At 33.9% G+C, this 19782-nt stretch overlaps 1 protein-coding gene across 5 annotated transcripts in view; it reads left to right on the top strand.

Annotated features, from left to right (window-relative positions):
* Nucleotides 1-19782, top strand: part of mof (males absent on the first) — a 324099-nt gene that overhangs the window by 24717 nt on the left and 279600 nt on the right. For 4 of the 5 annotated variants that reach the window (XR_011331772.1, XR_011331771.1, XR_011331774.1 and 1 more), the window contains exons 5-7: nt 6289-6519; nt 9257-9501; nt 15696-15974. Coding sequence is in view for 1 of the 5 variants with exons in the window: in XM_069824006.1 (XP_069680107.1) it covers nt 6289-6519; nt 9257-9501; nt 15696-15918 (699 nt within the window). In the remaining 4 variants the exon portion in view is untranslated. Of the gene's footprint in view, nt 1-6288; nt 6520-9256; nt 9502-15695; nt 16083-19782 lie in introns of those variants that run through there. The other variant, XM_069824006.1, reaches the window with a different exon arrangement.

Here is a 19782-nt window from a genome sequence, read left to right as displayed (position 1 = left end):
AATAAAACGAAAATTAAATAACTTACAGAAAAAATTTAATGATAATAATTTAGTCCAAGTCAAAGCCGATAAATCCAATGCTGTAGTAAGTTTAGATAAAGAACAATATTGCAAAAACACTTTAGAATTTTTTGAGAAAAATCAAATTATTGAAATTAAAAATGATCCCACAGATATTTATCAAAAAGAAATTAGAACCGTTTTGAAAACAATGCCAGATATTATCCCACCTAATGAAATCTTCAAATATATTAACCAAAATCCAAAAATTCCATCTATGAAAACCTTACCCAAGACACATAAAAACCCAATAACAATGAGACCAGTAGTTAATTGTATAAATTCTCCAAATTATAAAATATGCAAATTTCTCCAACATTTTCTAAAATCTGCTTTGAAATTACAACATTTATACACAACAAAAATTCAAATCAATTGATTAATAAACTTCAAAATTTCAAGATTACAAAAAATACTAAAATGTTATCATTAGATATTGAAAATTTATATACTAATATTCCCATAAAAGAAACTCTTGACATAATAGAGAAAAAACTACTTAAAAACAATATACAAAAATCCACAATAGAGAAAATAATTAAACTACTACACATAGTAACCAAACAGAATTATTTCCAGTTCAATAATAAAATATATACACAACAAAAAGGATTAGCTATGGGCAACCCATTATCCGGTTTACTTGCTGAAACATTTATTCAAGATATTGAAGATAAAGAAGTCAATAATATTCTAAAAACACACAATATTACATTTTACAATAGATACGTAGATGATACTTTAATAATTTATGAAAGCCAACAAATCAATAAACAAATATTAGAATCTTTCAATAATTTGCATAATAACTTAAAATTCACACAAGAAATTGAAGTTAATAATATGATTCATTTTTTAGACATTATGATAAAAAAACATAAAAATATATTAGAATTTAATATTTATAGAAAACCTGGAATTACTAACCATAGCATCCCATAAATTCAGAATATCCTACTGCACATAAATTAAGTAACTTCAATTACATGGTTAATAGATTAATACAATTTCCACTAAGTAAAAACAATTACAAGAAAGAATATAATAAAATAATACAAATAGCGAACGAAAATGGCTATAGTACTAATTTGATTAAAAAAACTAATAAACAAGAATAAAAGGAAAAAAGAACTAAGTAATATATCTACATTAACAAAACAAAACAAGACCAACAAAAAATACTTTAGTTTAACATATAATAAATATATATCTAGCAAATTAGCTAACTTTTTTAAAAAAGAAAATATTTTCATAGCACACAAACCAACTAATAAACTCAATAACAATTTAAACAATAGACTTTAAGAAGTTAACAAACTCCACAATAATGGTATTTACAGATTGGAATGTTTTACATGTAAAGAAAAATATAGGACAAACCAAAAGAAATTTCAAAATTAGATATAATGAGCACATTTCTGACTTCAAACATAATCGTAAGAAATCTACATATGCATCTCATCTAATAGATACTGGACATGAATTAGGCCCAGCAAATGAAACCTTAAAAATATTAAAATCAGGAATAGAAACTAAATTGATAAATTCTGCAGAAGAATATTACATTGCTGAACAGATTCAAATAGAGAACAGCATTCTTAATGAAAATTTAACCCAAATCCGAAATCCCCTGTACAACCTCTAACCCTGTCACCACGCAGTATTCTTCCGCGTAGTTGTTTACACGAATATACACTTCCCCCACATCATACCAGTTACGTCCTAATAGCAACAGGTCATCTCACCTACGTAAGTACCTCCACATTTAGCCCTCCAATCTTTCAAATTATACTAAATTTGATATTAATTATTATTTTATTACAGATAATTTACATAAAACACAGGATGTTATAGTAATCCACACAGTTGCTAACTATGCAGTGATCACATTTTAAACGACGTGAGTACTTTAAATATCTAATCCGATTACAATTTACATTTGAAATTCCCATTTCTATTAAATTTTTATACCTTTCAGATATTCACCACTCATTGGACTGAACAAGAGTTCCACATATTATGAAGTTTAATTACTAAATGGTTTTTAACATTTTAACATTATTAAGTTTACTACCTGTAATATTACATTTTAATAATGGAGATAGCTTGCACATTACTAATTCAAATAGTGCTCACTACCAATAGCTACGTATGTGACATTGAGATATTGTATAACTCTGCCTGAGGATGCCTGAATAGGCGAAAACGTTCGCAATTTTGTAATTCATGTATATAAACTTAATGACTATAAAATAAGTCATTTTTTACATTGATTTGTCATTGACTGAGTAATAAAATATTATATTGTATTCATTTATAGAAATTGACAATCTGAATATTCCATCATGCTTTCTAAGTTTTGAGATTACCATGTTTAATGTTAATGGGATTACATTTTTGGGGTTAATATTCAAACCAATTTTTGATAAATTTTGAATCGTCAAATCCATTAATATAGAAACTGATTCAAGATCCTTACTAATCAGGGCCAAATCATCTGTGAAGGCAAGAATTCAGACGGGGCTAACAGTAGGAGATAACTGATAACCGTATTCTTGGGCTATTTTAGGTTCAGTTAATTCTTTAAGAATATTATCAATACCTAAGTTAAAGAGAACCAGGGATAAAGGAGAACCCTGAGCTACTCCTTTATAAAAGTGTATGTCACCACTTTTATTTAAGCCTGTTTCTATTTTGATAATGTTATCATCCATCAAATTAATAATTAAGTCTCTGAGGTTGTTTGGTATATCTGTATTGTAGAGAGATCGTTTGAAATGCTCATGTCCTATATTATCACAGACTTTACTTCAAGGAAAGCTATGCAACAGTTATTCTCCAATTTTGCATCCTGAAGACACCCATTGATAACTGATGAATTTGTGTGTGTCAGGTATAGATATAAACCCTTGTTGCTGATTTGACAAGTTAACGAAATTGTGGAGATATTTATCAAGAACCTTCTCTATTATTCTTCTCACTACTGAAAATGTTGATATCGACCTCCAGTTCGTCAACTGGTCTTCTTCACCACCTTTAAATAGTAAAATTGTCCTAGCTGTCATAAGAACATGAGGACATCTTTTAAACGTCAACATGGCATTAGCTAATAAGCAAAGTACTTTACTCGTCTTTAGTTCCTTGATTGTTCTCATGATTACACGATCCGGACCAGAAGATGTGTCAACTTTAATTTTTGAAACTGCCATGTTTATATCATGTTCAGATATCTGAATATCCTCTTCTGAAGATATAGGATCAATAAGCTCTAGCGGTGTTAAGTCATTTGTTTTACCAAACCTATTTGTAAAATATTCAGAAATATTATTAACAGGTATTTTACACATTTTATTATTTTGACTATTATGTTTCTCACTACTTTACGCTGTTGATTAAAATACTGATACTGAGCCACTTCATATTGATATCGTTCTTTATGTTGTTTTAGTTGTCTTGCAGCTAACTTACAAGGATTTTTCGTAGATAAGTGGGAAGTATGTCTTGTTTCCGTACGGGTTTACTACATTTGTTATAATAACGTACTGCAGGGTGTCTAGGACCTGGCAAGGTGTTAATAGCATTGGCAAATATTCAAACTTCTCCATATCATCATTATTAATAACACCCATAAACTTATGTTCAAATTCTACAATACCTTGAGATTTACCATTCAGTGGACTTTTGTGTGAAGACTGTGACTCAGTATCCTGAAGATCATTTCCATTTTCCTCTCTCCCAGGAATAGATGCATGTGAATGTCCCTTTCACCTGGTTAGTTGTATAATCTGCGTTAAATATACACACTTTTTAAAGAACAAAATTCAATTGTTGTTATTGTTGTTTTCTAATACCAGGCGTTTGACAATAAAGTCATTTGACCTCTTGCACTCCAATATTTTTCAAAGATATTATCATGGTCAGCCACTGAAGCACAGATTTTGAGGTGTTCCGAATCCATTTCTTGGTTTGAGTTGCACAATGGGCAGTTAGGGGACTGATATATTCCAATTCTATGGAGGTGTTTGGCCAAACAATCATGGCCTGTTGCCAATCTAAATGCAGCTACAGACGATTTTCGTGGTAAATCGGGAATTAACTGTGGATTATGATGCAGAGAGTTCCATTTTTTCCCTTGAGATTGTGTTAACAAATTTTGTTTGTTGAAGTCTAAGTATATAGATTTAATAAATCTTTTCACAGAGTAATACGTAGATTTAGTAACAGGTCTGTAAGTAGCAGAGCTGCCCTTCTTTGCTAAAGCATCCGCATTCTCGTTTCCCAGGATTCCACAATGGGATGGTATCCATTGGAATACAATTCTTTTATTGAGTGATATTAATTGAGAGAGCATTTTAGTTATTTCTGCTATTTGAGATGAAGGTGTGTGTTTAGAGACTATTGATAGAATAGCTGCTTTGGAGTCTCACAATATAACTGCATTCTGAAATTTATTGATGTGAAATAGAAGATTCCTGAGACTTTAACTTATTGCAACGATTTCTCCATCAAAACTTGTTGTTCCATATCCAAGAGATGTATAAAGTGAGAAGAGACAGCACGTAACACCTGCACCGGCACCTTGTTCTCTGGAGATCAAGGATCCGTCGGTGTATAAATGAAGCCAGTCTTGTGGAGGGTACCTAATATTAATTGTCTCTAAAGACAATTGTTTCATTATTTCAGTGCTTACTTCTGATTTCAGTATTTAATCCAATTGTAAAGACTGGTCTATCAACATTTTGTGAAATGCGACCAAAACATATTAGGCTGGTATTTAATAAGTATCAGGCAGTGTACTGCTGTCTTTATTGTGAAAATATGCAGTTAATGATTTCAGCAGCACCCTGGAGAACAAATGAAAAACCAAGAACCATCCAGGAGCTTCTAAAAGAAACAGTTTGTGAAATTGAAAATAATTGTATGAAAAGAAGTTGCAAAGAATGTGTAGATATTGAATCCACACAGATTTCAAAAATTGATGATGACTGTGGTGACGTTCACAGTAAGCAATGGGAAGGTGGACATCTGGTTCAAGAAAGTATGTGTATAGCTTAAATAAATTCTCCACTTTTCAATAATCAGCGGATTGAACTGTCAAATCACATGACAAGACACTGAAAGGAGCAGCAGAATCAAAAATCTTCAAAGAGCTACTCTTAAGCACAATGTATGGAAGTGAGTTCTACAAGGAAATGCTACCTTGCAAAATGGATACTACATTTCAAAGTATCAAAGTTACCTTATATCATGCATGTTCATCTTGAACTTTTGACTAGTGACGCCTATCTGCAATGTGTTTTCTAAATTTTTATAAATCTATTTGCATATTTGTAGAGAGACCCCAGCATATTTGGACATTTTCGAAAGAGGAAAGATTGTGAAATTTGCGAACATGATGGGATTTGCAAGAAGGTTGTTATAGACAGTTCAAAATAACTTTGTGTGCAATGTTCCCCCTCTCCCCCTGGTTAGTTGTTTGCGTGATTATGATCTCATATTCGATTCTTGACTATAGCCAAAAATTGAGAAATTGCAGCACTGACCATGCAACAACCCTTTCCTGTCTTATAGTTACACAGTTGACTGCTAGATGGCATGTGCTCTGCCCTCTTGTGGCTGCAATGGCAAGGGGTTTAGTTTAGAATAATGAAAAAGTATTTGCCATTTGCATGACATTGTTTATTTCTGAACAAACCATATTTTTACAAAGTTTGTTTTATAACATAGTGAAGGCCAGTGAAGATATGACAATACATAACATTGATACCTAGAGCTAGGATTTATATGTAATAAGAGTTAAGAATGACGCCGAGTATAGTTGAGTCGATGTGATGCCGGTTAAGAAGGTTTTAAGCATGGTTGACAAGACTCGAAATGCAAGAATAGTCACAAGGACTAGACAGTGCAGCTTTTAAACCCCCTGCTGTTTTGTAAGTGGTGGTTAAGAGGATTAAAGACCTTTAGCTCTAACTAATGAAAGTACTGAATGACAAGAATGACAAGTATAAGGAGAGGGGGGGAATGGGTTGCATGTTTATAAACTATACTGACTAAAAATATTAGCTTTTACTACATACGAATTCTAGCTCTACAGTGATACCCATGTGTGAGTAACAGAACAAGTGATGCTGTAATGTACAAGACTGCACTCTACTTTGTTGTATTTTATGTTTGTGCTCTGTGTCATGCTTTCTTTGTATAAATGTGATCTTGGTATTTTCTGTTTAGAGTGAATGTACTGCGAGAGTGCCTCCAGGAAGAGAAATCTATCGCAAAGGAACGCTCTCCATCTGGGAAGTGGATGGCAAAGACCACAAGATATATAGTCAGAACCTGTGCCTGTTAGCAAAACTGTTTCTTGACCATAAAACACTTTACTTTGATGTTGAGCCATTTTTATTTTATATCTTATGTGAAGTGGATAAACAAGGAGCTCATCTTGTAGGATATTTCTCAAAGGTAATTTCACCGCTATTGAATTGATATATGTGTCAAGTTATAGGTTTCACTGTCTTTTACACAGTTTTTTTTTTTTTTGTAAATAAAACTTCTGTTAATTACTGCATAAAATGCATGAAAAAATTTATATATTTTCACTGTGTCCTCTCTAAATGCCAAATTGTATCTGGAAAGTGTGAATTTTTAATTATAATTGAACCCCATTTTGACATTCGTACAATTTATATTTTCCCTCCATTTACACCTATTTATGTTATCCTTCTCATTGCCAAACTTTCAGAACGGCCCCGAGGTTCACTCAGCCTCCTATAAAATTGAGTACCGGGTCTTTCCCGCGGGTAAAAGGAGGTCATTGAGCATGGTGCCGACCACATCACCTCATTCTAGTGCCGAGGTCATGGAAAGCATGGGGCTCTACCTCCATGCCCCCCAAGTGCCTTCATGGCATGTTACTGGGATACCTTTACCTTTACCTTTACCTTTACAATATAAATGATTACATGGATATATTTGATAATACAGAATAATGACTTGTTCTTGTATGAAAGAGACGTGTACTTGAACAGTAGTGACAAATTTTAGGAGTTGGAGATAACTCTAGCGCAGCGTTTCCCAAATTGTGGGTCGCGACCCCCGGGGGGGTCATGTAAGAGGTTAGGGGTTGCGAAATGATTTACAAAATAAGTAAAAAAGTTTCTTCTTACCATTTATTTTGTATTTAGAAACATAATATTGAACACAAGAATAAAAAATATTTCGGTAATTATAAAGTAAAAAATAATTAATACGATTAATGTGCCTGTTTTTCAGAAAATAGCTTCTCAAGTCTGGACTCAGCATTCCATACACACAGTGATATCATTTTAAAGTTCAAGGAAATTTGTCACTTTTGTTTTGATGGTGAACATAGACGAGAAACTGATTTTGCATAAATACAAGGTTGCAAATATTTAAAAATTTGACAATTGCGTATTTTTGCAAGCTCGAGGTATTCTTGCATTCTTTTGATCCAGAATTGGTCTACACTCTGTGAAAAATGTATAATTTAAACATTCCCTATCTAGGTACATATTTAAATGAGATTTTCCTTCATAGTTTCTGGAATTTCAACCAGTTAAACGCAACTGCCTAAAATCAGATTCATTATCTTTGTGATAGTAGTAATTGTTTTGAATTTCTTTTGGAATGTACTCAAAAAGCTGTTGATTAAAATTGTGGAAACTTGGTTGCATGTCCTTAAAAAACACAGTATTTTCCTATCATATATAGCGAAATATAGTGAATCAAATATATTTTTGTCAAATGTTATTGACTAGAAATCAAGTTTTTTTGTAAACCCATTAATTTTATCTCTGGCTGTTATAATGTTAACATCTTGGCCGTGCAAACTTTTATTCAAAATGCATTCAGTCCATTTTTATGAAAAGACTGGGCTAATAGTTTTTTATCCACCAGTCTATGAACTGAGCTTGTTTTCAAGTGATATACACAATAACACAAACTTTTGGACAAGGATTGGCTTTGTTTTGGAAGAAAGGAAGTTTAAAATATAATGATGGAAATCTAAACAAAATCATATATAATATATGTACAAATAATAAAAATGGCCAAATGTACATAGTAAGTTTTGGAATCACATTCTTCAATCCAAAATAGGTTTGCATATATTCCGATTTCTCGTCTTGTATATTAAAAGTCAGATATATTAAAAGTTATCTTCTTAACTATAAAACTTTTCAACACGTTACCCCAAGATGGCCATATTCCATGTGATAAAGAGTATTTTCATATAATGAACCCATACCTTCACAAATTTTGCTGAAAATGCGAGTTTGCAATGCCCAAACTATTACCGCAGTGCCATGGTGGTAATGGTTTGAAGTACTAGAAATTAAGTTTACCTAATATTTCGTGTAGTTGTTGCACCATATATAATTCAGTTTGGTCATATCATACTTTGGGTGGTATCCACTGATTTTAAGTAAAATTATCATTATTTTCGATTTTATTTACAAGGATTTATGTTTTTCGAATGAGGTTTAGTACAGATATGGCAGAGGGTGGGGGGTCACTAAAGAAAGTCTCGCCCAAAAGTGGGTCATGCCTTCAAAACGTTTTGGAACCACTGCTCTAGAGTGTAGTCTATAATATAAGTGTATATAATAACAACAGAGTTTTTAATTACATTCTTTGCATCATAATACCACACATTATATTATATTGATATTACTGATTTAAATATTAAATTTCAAGTAGAGGTGCACTGTTATATCATGAACAGTGTAATAGAATCAATAAAGTACTGTTTCTATTAGTGTATAGGCCTATATGTTTTAAAATTACATATCCATACGTGCATAAGAATTGATTGTATATATAAAAGAGATGATTACAATTGTAAACCACCCAAGTACTGATGTCACAAATTATGGCCCGAGCACTGAAGGAATAGGATCATTACTGTATCTTCATCTAGTCAACCTTGACGGAAACAAGTTCATTATCAGTACAAGGACTTCAGGATGATGCAATCAAATCTGAAGCGTTACTTTCCAAGGAAAAATGTGACAGTTATGAAGATAACGTTTTTTTTCACTGAATGTTATATTTGCAGTTGTATAACATTTTGCATTCTTAGGCCTGTTATACTTAGTAATTATGATTTATGGAACTTTGCAATACGAATTTTGAATTTTAGTTATTTTGGGATGTGTAATGTAAATGATTGATCATGCAGGAAAAGGAATCTCCAGATGGCAACAATGTGGCTTGTATCTTGACGCTGCCACCATATCAACGTCAGGGATATGGAAAACTACTAATAGCCTTCAGTTATGAACTTTCCAAGTTGGAATTAACAGTTGGCAGTCCTGAGAAACCTTTGTCTGATCTTGGTAAATTGAGCTATCGTTCATACTGGTCTTGGGTTCTTTTGGAAATTCTTCGTGACTTCAGAGGAACTCTTTCCATCAAGGATCTTAGGTAAGTATCAAGAATATACCTGTTTACGAGTATATGTCAAAGAAAGAAATGTTATAGTCTATATCACTTGTTCTCAATGGGTGTGCTGCGGCACATTCTGAGGCTTAGTGATATTGCTGATAAGAGTAATCAGAATAATTTCGTTCAATATTTATTTTAAAAAAAGAACAAGAGAATAATATTCAAGTAGATACTTAAACTTATTTTACATTAAATTTATTGGCTTACTCCTTACAACAAAAGTAATGAGTTACTAATGAGATACTTGAGCTTGTCGCTTCTTACACAAAAGTTCAATTCGTGGTGGAATTGAAGACAAATGCGCACGCAGTTCTTGTTCAACTCAGAGAAGTCTCTCCCACTTGTTGTTTTTTTTTTTTTAAATCCCAGCCCATTTTGTTCTAAGATGTTAGATTTGAAATTAGGCCTATATACATCTGCTCCGGTTGACATTGAGGGTAATTCAGTACATGAAAAGAATTGCTCAATAATAATCGAATCCTCATCAAAAAATCTGATGTAACTCAATAATTGACATTTCATGATCATATCAATTGATTTATTGAGCTGTACTGAAAATATTCGACCATTGCTTAGCTTTTCATGTACATGGCACTGGATATCTGAAGACATGTCATCAATCCGCCAGGAAATAGTATTGTTTGACAATGGAACCAAGGATATTTCCTTCTCTGCTCTGCATCTAACATTGATTTCACTATTTCCTTGCAGGCAGGTAAAATTACGTCCTTTGCGATAGTCTGGGGCTGCAGTTTTTTTGCTATTATTTCTGAAACTTTATAACTGGGTAGGTGTGCTTTTTCAGAAATAGTTTATCTCTGTACCATAGCTTTGCCTTGCTTTTCTTCCGATAACAACAATCAGCTAAAATACATAGGTTCTAATCTTTCCCAGACAAGTTACAATGTTTGATATTCAAATGTCTTTTCAATTTACTTGGGACCATGGATCCATTGTTTAGTTTTTCTCCACACGTGGCAGATTCTGGTGCAGGACAGTTTTTAGGTCCACTGAACGTAAATCCAAACTTTAAATAACTATCTTCGTAGTTGTGGAATACACCAGTAGGTTCTATGCTCCCCTGTACTGCTTTCACGACAATTACACTTGGAACTGTTTAGTTCCCACTTTTGTTACTATTAAATTATTGTCATTGACTCATCTTCAACTTTTCTCCTTTTAATAAAAAACTTATAAACTGAAGTTAGATTAACACAATAATGCAAATAACACATGTGAAACTAAAAATAAACCTCAAAGTATACCAGAACATGGAGAAAATGGCGTCATGACTGCAAGCCTACGAACAACTGACTGTTGAAGGCAAGCTGTGAGCACGCTAGATCGAGGCTCTTGCATTGTTGCCAACTTGTATGTTAGTCTCTTCTTCCATTGTTGCCAACTCGTGCGTTAGTGACTAGTGTGTTGTGGAAACTCACTATATAGATTAGTGTGCCGTGAACAAAAAAAAGTTGAGAACCACTGGTCTATATGAATACAATTTAGGCCTCCAGGAATTAATGTCAATTCGTACAGACCAGCTTCTGAAGAATTACGGAATGAAGACCTTACTTGTGGGCAGTGGGTTGTTGTGACCTATGTAGGAACTAAATATCCTGAAGTAATAGTGCAGGTGCATGCTTGTGACAAAAATTGAAGTCTTGGTGTTGGTTCAGGCTGGAGTTTCAAATCACTTTAAGTGGCCTGAACGACCTGACTTCTCCAACAGTCTTCAAGAGATTGTCAAGGAACTGTGACCTCTAAATGTTGTGAATAATCGTGGAGTTTTTAAATTTTCAGAGCATTTTTAAATTGGAGTAAACTGTTGTCTTATGTTAAACATAGAAGAACATTCCTTTTCAAATTAGTTGATGTTTCCCTAGTTTTATGATATCTGTGATTTTTTTTGTTATTGTGTTAAAAATTTACATATAATAGCTTAAGAGTATTTATAATCATTATCCATTTTAATTCCTCCCATAAGGGTAAAAGTCCCGCATATGACCCCTTGTGTCCCACACATGACCAACAAAAAAAAAAATTCTACAGGCCCACAAGTTAATGTGATTGATTGCGTGAGATTATAGAATTTTCTGCAAATAATTCAGAAAAAAATACAGCATAATGACAGCATTAGCAGATGGGCTGAATTTTCTTTCATAACTCAGTAATTTGTTTTGTTAGGGAAATGCATATGTCCTGCACGTGACCATCATGTTTCTTGTATTTTGTTGTTGTTGTTTTCTAATGCCAGGCGTTTGACAATAAAGTCATTTGACCTCTTGCACTCCAATATTTTTCAAAGATATTATCATGGCCAGCCACTGAAGCACAGATTTTGAGGTGTTCCGAATCCATTTCTTGGTTTGAGTTGCACAATGGGCAGTTAGGGGACTGATATATTCCAATTCTATGGAGGTGTTTGGCCAAACAATCATGGCCAGTTGCCAATCTAAATGCAGCTACAGACGATTTTCGTGGTAAATCGGGAATTAACTGTGGATTATGATGCAGAGAGTTCCATTTTTTCCCTTGGGATTGTGTTATCAAATTTTGTTTGGTGAAGTCTAAGTATGTAGATTTAATAAATCTTTTCACAGAGTAATACGTAGATTTAGTAACAGGTCTGTAAGTAGCAGTGCTGCCCTTCTTTGCTAAAGCATCCGCATTCTCGTTTCCCAGGATTCCACAATGGGATGGTATCCATTGGAATACAATTCTTTTATTGAGTGATATTAATTGAGAGAGCATTTTAGTTATTTCTGCTGTTTGAGATGAAGGTGTGTGTTTAGAGACTATTGATAGAATAGCTGCTTTGGAGTCTGACAATATAACTGCATTTTTAAATTTATTGATGTGGCATAGAAGATTCCTGAGACTTTCACTTATTGCAATGATTTCTCCATCAAAACTTGTTCCATACCCAAGAGATCTATAAAGTGAGAAGAGACAGCACGTAACACCTGCACCGGCACCTTGTTCTCTGGAGATCAAGGATCCGTCGGTGTATAAATGAAGCCAGTTTTGTGGAGGGTACTTAATATTAATTGTCTCTGAAGACAATTGTTTTAGTATTTCATTGTTTACTTCTGATTTTAGTATTTCTTCTGTTAAATTTAGATTTTATTCTATATTTAATAGAGTTAAAGGGTTTGGTTTAATTTGGAGGTTTTCTTTTAAATTCGGGATATTGATTTTCTGTTTTAATTCTTGAACAATGGATATGAAACTTTTTTGGGTTTTCAATCTACAGAGAGGACTGTATGAATGCCAATTGTTTCCTGGTAATTTAATAAGTTTTTCATATTGAATCAGTGCTTTTTCTTCTGTTGTCATTTTGATGCTGTTAATGTTAGTGAGGAATCTCATAGAATCTGTTGGAGTTGTTTTGATTCCACCAGTAATGAGTCTGAGAGCTTGGGTTTGAACATATTCTATTTCGTTTATGAAAGGTGAAGTAATTAAAATTTCTCCGCAGTATGTCAGCACTGGCTGTATAAACATTTTGTATGTAGTGTTCAAAGTATTCCTAGAGCATCCCCATTTCTTTCCTGCTAGTCTTTTTAGAAGGGAGAATCTTTTACGAGCTTTTTCAGAAATGTATTTCAAATGGTTGCTCCATGTTAACTTACTATCGAAAATAACTCCAAGATATTTGGATTCATAAGTTCAAGGAAGGTGTTGGCCATTGTATTGGATATTGAATTCTCTTTCTTTTTTTTACCAAGTGAAAATATTTGGTATTTACTTTTGCTTAAATTGAGTTAAATGGCAAGTTGTAGCCGATTTAAGTGAACACCATATTTTAACGTTTTGGTGGCTATTTCATTCACACATAACCCCCAGAATGTCTGGAGGACCACACCTGCTGTTGGTCGACGGGTCCATTGGACCTAGCTGGGACATCTTGTTGATCACCAGCTTTCCCTCCTTAAGCCACTGGAGGACGATTTTAGTGCCAAAGCAGGTCAGCACTAGAAACAGAAAAGTAGAAAGAGGAGGAAGGAAAGGGAAATGAATCCCTAGGCCTCGAATGCTCTAATGCCGTCGGGGTCGAAGAAAGTAAGAGTTCAGTCAGAGGACTGGATAGGAAAGGGTAATGAGGGAATTAGGTATTGAATAGAGGAAAATTATACCAAATTCAGTCATTAACTCATCAAGCTGATCAGTGCTAATTGATGAGTAGCTCCTCCCTTTAGTTCAGCTTGTAAAATTATGCTTACTAACAGCTGCACCATGGGAAGGTAGGGTTGGGTATTTGTCCAGGTTGGTTCCTTAAAGCCTTTAATGGGAAGGATTAATGGCTCTCCCCCCTGTATCCGACAGATACCCTTGTATTTTGTAAATACACAAAAAAGATATAACTTTTCATACCTCAAAAAATCTGTCATTGTTGGCACTGGTTTTTTTTTTTTGGCATACAAGACTTTGAAATAAAAAATTTACTTAACTAATTATATGAAGATATGTAATTAAGAAATTAGTACAAATGTCCCACATGTGATCATGGAATGCCCCTGTTGCGTGAAATCTGTGAAGATCATATTCTGTTGCTGCATCACTCATTCGTTCTTGACTCCAAATGTGTGAGTTGTGCTTATTTGATCTTTATTTATAAGATGTCTCATTTTGAGTTGTCATTTTTATATTAATTTTTTTTCTGTTAATAATTTGACTGGAATATATAAGAAATAATTTTTCAGATGTTATATAGTGTTCTGAAAACATAATATTTCTCTGACTATCAAGATCTGGAGGAACTTAATAATAACTGAATAGCCGATGGCTAGAGCATTGACTTCCCACACTGGTAATTCGGGTTTGAATCCCAGTGGGTCGAAGTGGAATTTTTTTCTTGGCAGAGTCAGTTCTTGGTGGTAGGTTTTTATGGCAAACTCCCATTTTTCATACAAGCTTTCCACCGTTAAACTAATATTATCAAGATCATCATCTTGTTGTGCTGTATACCATGGACAATTCTATAGCAGAAATAATTTCTACTACAGTAAAATCCCTCATAACTGGCAATACCAAAACAACGGCACTTTGGCTAGGCGGCTCTGAGGTGGTGGTGGTGGTATTGGTGATGGTGGTGGTGGTGGTGGCGGCGGTGGGGGTGGCGGTGGCGGTGGCAGTGGGGGTGGTGATGGAGGAGGTAGTGGTGGTGGTATAATATTGTTGATGAAAAATACGTACATTAATATATATTTTTTTTTTAGTTGGTTATTTAACGATGCTGTATCAACTACTAGGTTATTTAGCGTCGATGAAATTGGTGTTAGGGAGATGATATTTGGCGAAATGAGGCCGAGGATTCGCCGTAGATTACTGGCATTCACCTTACGGTTGGGGAAAACCGAGGAAAAACCTAACCATGTAATCAGCCCAAACGGGGATCGAACCCGTGCCCGAGTACAACTTCAGACCGGCAGGCAAGCACCTTAACCGACTGAGCCATGCCGATGGCTGTACATTGATATATTGATGAAGAAGACTTTATGTCAATTTTATTTACATCTGATGAAGAGAATGCTTTACACAATTACACACAATAAAGTGTATCAATTTCTATAGGAAATACACAAAATATTTGTTTTGTTATAGGATATTGATTTATATATTTTTAAGGAACCATCGTAATGGAAAAGTGGTTTCTGACATAATTTTTGTGTATGTACAGCATTTTATTTTAAACTACTCTACAGATTATCTTCATGTTCTAGGAGTAAATTCATTTCGTAAGTGTGCTTTTAGGAATCATGAGTTCAGAGGATTTGTTATTCCAAAAATAACATGAGAATATAAGTCCTTTAGAAGAATCACACAAAGCTTTTGAAATGAGCTCTATTGATTTTCATAGCCAGTGAAACAGTGTAGACGTATGTCACCAGAAATGTTTGGTTCAAAGTAATTTTATTTTCTTTACATCTGTAGACTGAATGAGGGAATGTTGTGACAGTGATACTCTTCATTGTATATTGCACATACATGGGGTATAGATTAAAGCAGGTAGATTTCAGTGGAAATGTTGTAACTGCAGATGAAAGAATGTGGAACAATATTAATTTGACAAACCTTTATTTAAAGTATTGGTTTCTTTTGATAGTTGCATAATCTATATAATAAGAAAGTGTGTGTTATTTAATAACTCTGTTTATGTTTTTTTCTTGCAGTGAGATGACCAGTATAACCCAGACAGACATTATTTCAACTCTTCAATCAATGAATATGGTGAAATATTGGAAAGGCCAACACGTTATATGTGTAACTCCAAAATTAGTTGAAGAACACATAAAGTCGTCACAGTTCAAGAGACCAAGACTTGTTGTAGATACTAGTGCCCTACGATGGGTGCCGCCAAGGAAAGCTCAACCGACGAGACCTGGAAAAAAGTGAATGTGGAAGTTGCAGTTCCTAGTTTGTTAAAACTGAAGTTGTTGCTACAAATATTGGTATGTGAGAGTTTTGTTTAATTTTGAGTAGTTGAAGGGGAAATTGAAACCAAAGTTAAGTATTTTATTTTGTAGAATGAATGACGTTGTTTTTACAAAACCGTACAATTGAAGTTTCTCTTAATTTATGAATTCTTGAAGAATTGACATATAACATTCCTTTCTATTGTGACTTTCAATATTTGAATGGTTTGGGACAGCATTATGTTAAATCATATGGAGGACTTTTTACAGCGGAGCAATTTTATTTTCCAAATAAGTCCATAAATTATATTAATAATTATATATATATATATATATATATATATAACATTACTACACCTCACGTTGCTTGTTACCTTTCTAGTTCAAGAATATATTAATCAATAAATTTGTTCCGAGGCAATGAAGTAGGTGATGAAAAGACATTTAAGTAACAACGGAGCTTGTAGCTTACCCTACTATTGCTCAAACATATTTTCTTTTGTTCATTTTTATTTATACATGCTTTAATATCTGTGGTCATATCGCGTGTTTAGGATCTGTGGATATACCGGTAGGCCGTTGTTACTATTGTTGAGTTCCTGTTTCTGTTGTGTGTTGTAGAGAGCTTGCGTTCATGTAACTGATTATAGATTTTGATTAATGTTTATGATATTGGTGATTGGGGCGGTGATGAATCATGGTATATAAATTTCCAATGCGGCATTTGTCTTTTGTGACTGAGGGAAACCATGAAAACCCCCCAGTCAGATTGGTCGACCATGGTGTTTGAACCTAGGACCTACCTAATGCGAGTTCAGACGTTACCATCTGACCCAAATCGCTCGATACCAAACATACTGTTGGAAGATAATGTTGTAAAGTGCTGTCTATTCAAGAAGCTGTGAATAATTTTCATCTACTCTTGCACATCCATCTGCAGTAATCTGTGAAAGATAATAATTTTATTAAGGTCAAGAGGTGGAATGTAAAGAAGAAAGCCTTAAATGTCAGATAGCTTCTTTGAGTTACCTAATGGATACAGATTCCAAGCACTCCTTTAAAACAGTTTGTACATTAGAAACTTTTAGTATACTCCTTTTCCTTACATCTACCTCTACAAACTCTCCATTTAGACATATCTTCAAGAAAAGTGAGGCTGCCCGGGAAACATACCTTAAATTGGTAGACATTTTTTAAAAGAGCAAAAATAAACCAAATCAGGTCAAATGTCGATTTTGAGGTTTTGATGCCATCTGTTAGATTATCTTATTAACTATATTTATGAGATATGGCTCCAAGATTTTCAACAATGTCGAAATATGTTATATTGCTATCCAAACAAATACTTCACACAATTACAAACTTTAAAGGCGTTTTACTATAAATGCCTTTTTTATATCTTCAAGAAAAGTGAGGCTTCCCAGGAAACACACCTTAAATTGGTAGACATAATTTTTGAACCTTAGTATGCATGACCTTTTATTTCTACACAATTACATACAGTACCCTGGTCTGTTGGACCCGTATATACTTATGTAGTTTTTAGATAAATAATGCATATGTTTAGCTGTATAATGTGTGCAGTTATAATATTTTTGTAGCTTTGGTTACAATTACATGGCTTTTTTACATGTCTTTATAACAATAAGTACTATTTCAATGTGAACAATATATATCATGTCATTACAAATCTCTTATTTTGTACATACAAAGTTACTTTCTTTCCACATCTAAAGGCAGCACACCTTCTGAATTTGTGCAATTATTACACACTACCAGGCAATAAACTGGAGTGTAAGAATTATAGAGGCATATCACTGCTAAATACTACATATAAAATTTTCACTAATATCTTAGCTAAGTATTTAGAACCATACATAGAAGCAACTCTTGGAGAATACCAGTGCGGTTTCCGTAAGGGTCGATCAACAACAGATCAAATATTTTCTTTACGCCTAATTTTATAGAAGTTTTGTGAATTTAATTTACCTTTGCACCAATTATATATTGACTTTAAAAAAGCTTTTGACTGCATTAGCAGGGATTATATTCTAGAAACTTTAAGCGAAATTGGAGTTCCCAATAAACTGATCAATTTAACTAAAATAACTTTAACACAAACTCAAAATAAAGTTAAAATGCAAAATAAACTCTCTGAAAGCTTTATAACTTTTAATGGCATTAGACAAGGTGATGCCTTATCAACTATGTTGTTTAATGTTGGATTACATAGAATTGTTCAAAAGATAACCATAAACCCAGGAGGTACAATCATCAATAGAATGGCACAATATATGGCATATGCGGACGATATTGTTATCTTATCACGCAATGTAAGTACAATGGATGAAATACTCAAACAAATAGAAGCTGAAGCAATCAAAGCCGGTCTGGAAATTAACAATGTATAATATGAATAATGACAATACTAATAAGATTAATTTAAATGATACAAATTTTGATAGAGTTTCCTGTTTTAAGTATCTGGGTTCCACGGTGAAAGACAATAATGATGTTATGACTGATATAAAAGAGAAGATTGCAGTTGGGAATCGAAGTCTTTGGGCATTGAATAAAACTATGAAGTCCAGGTGTATCTCAAGAAAAGCTAAAATATATAAAACTATTATTAAACCAATAGTAGGCTTGTATATGGAAGTTAAACCTGGACTTTACCTGAAAGGGCAATAAAGATCTTAAATGCCTGGGAAAGGAAAGTATTACGGAAAATCTTTGGGCCTACTTATGAGCAAGGGTTTTGGCGAATCAAAACAAATGCTAAGTTATATGAATTATATAAAGATATTAACATTGTTGTTGACATAAAACTCAGAAAGTTAGAGTGGCTGGGACACATAGCCAGGATGGAGAACAATCGCACACCCAAAGCTCTACTAGATGCGTTGCCAATAGGAAGAAGGAAAGTCGGACGACCTAAATTGAGATGGTTGGATAATGTTCAGGCTGACCTAACAAAAGTTGGAATTAGAAGATGGAGAACACAAGCATTAGACAGGAGTGATTGGTCGGATGTTCTGAAGGAGGCTAAGACTAAACTACAAGGGCCATAATGCTAATGATGATGATGATTACACACTACACTGCTGTGCTCCTGGCATACACTTTTCGAACACTTGCAGCACACTGTCTTGCTCTTTCTGACCTTTGATGCTGGACAAAATGCACATCATCTTTTCATGTTGCTCCACTGGTTGTTGCCACAGTTTTGTGCGCTGGGGATGGAAATTAACTTTTTCATGTCCAAAGAAATAGGTTTCTGCAGGAAGAGATTCGCAGATCTTCTGATCATATGTGGCTGAATCATTTCCATTGATAGTTCCTTGATGAACAGTCTTCTTCTATGAAAGAGACCTGTATTATATGTGGGATGTAGTGTGCAGTAAAGAACAAAAATATTTAGAGTGGACACATTCATGACATTATACCATAACGTCATGGGCCAATGTTTAGTTTGTCTCTTGCAGGTGTAGTTGCCTACTTTCTGGTCCACCATATCTACGCCTCCCTTGGTTTGGTTGTAATGCTTAATTATCTCAGGCTTTTTTTTCTGATGTTGCTCATCAACAGTGGCATCGTGATGCATCATACTTAGGAATATTACACATTTCTTTTTCTTTGGTGAAAAACTAACCATGGTCATTTCTCTCTGGAATGCAAACACGCTTGTGTGGACTGGTCGTTGTGAATGTGATTTCAGATCCTTTGGAATGTCTCGCTTGTTCTGCTGTAAAGTCCCGACAAGCATGATCTGTTTTTCAAGCAAGTACTGGGCTAGTGGTATACCAGTGAAATAGTTGTCTACAGTGAGATTTCTGGAAGAACC

The sequence above is a fragment of the Periplaneta americana genome, chromosome 4 (genome assembly GCF_040183065.1).
Source record: "Periplaneta americana isolate PAMFEO1 chromosome 4, P.americana_PAMFEO1_priV1, whole genome shotgun sequence".
Lineage (NCBI taxonomy): Eukaryota > Metazoa > Arthropoda > Insecta > Blattodea > Blattidae > Periplaneta > Periplaneta americana.
The sequence above is the reverse complement of the archived record's forward strand: the minus strand, read 5'-3'. Positions and strand labels throughout refer to the sequence as shown.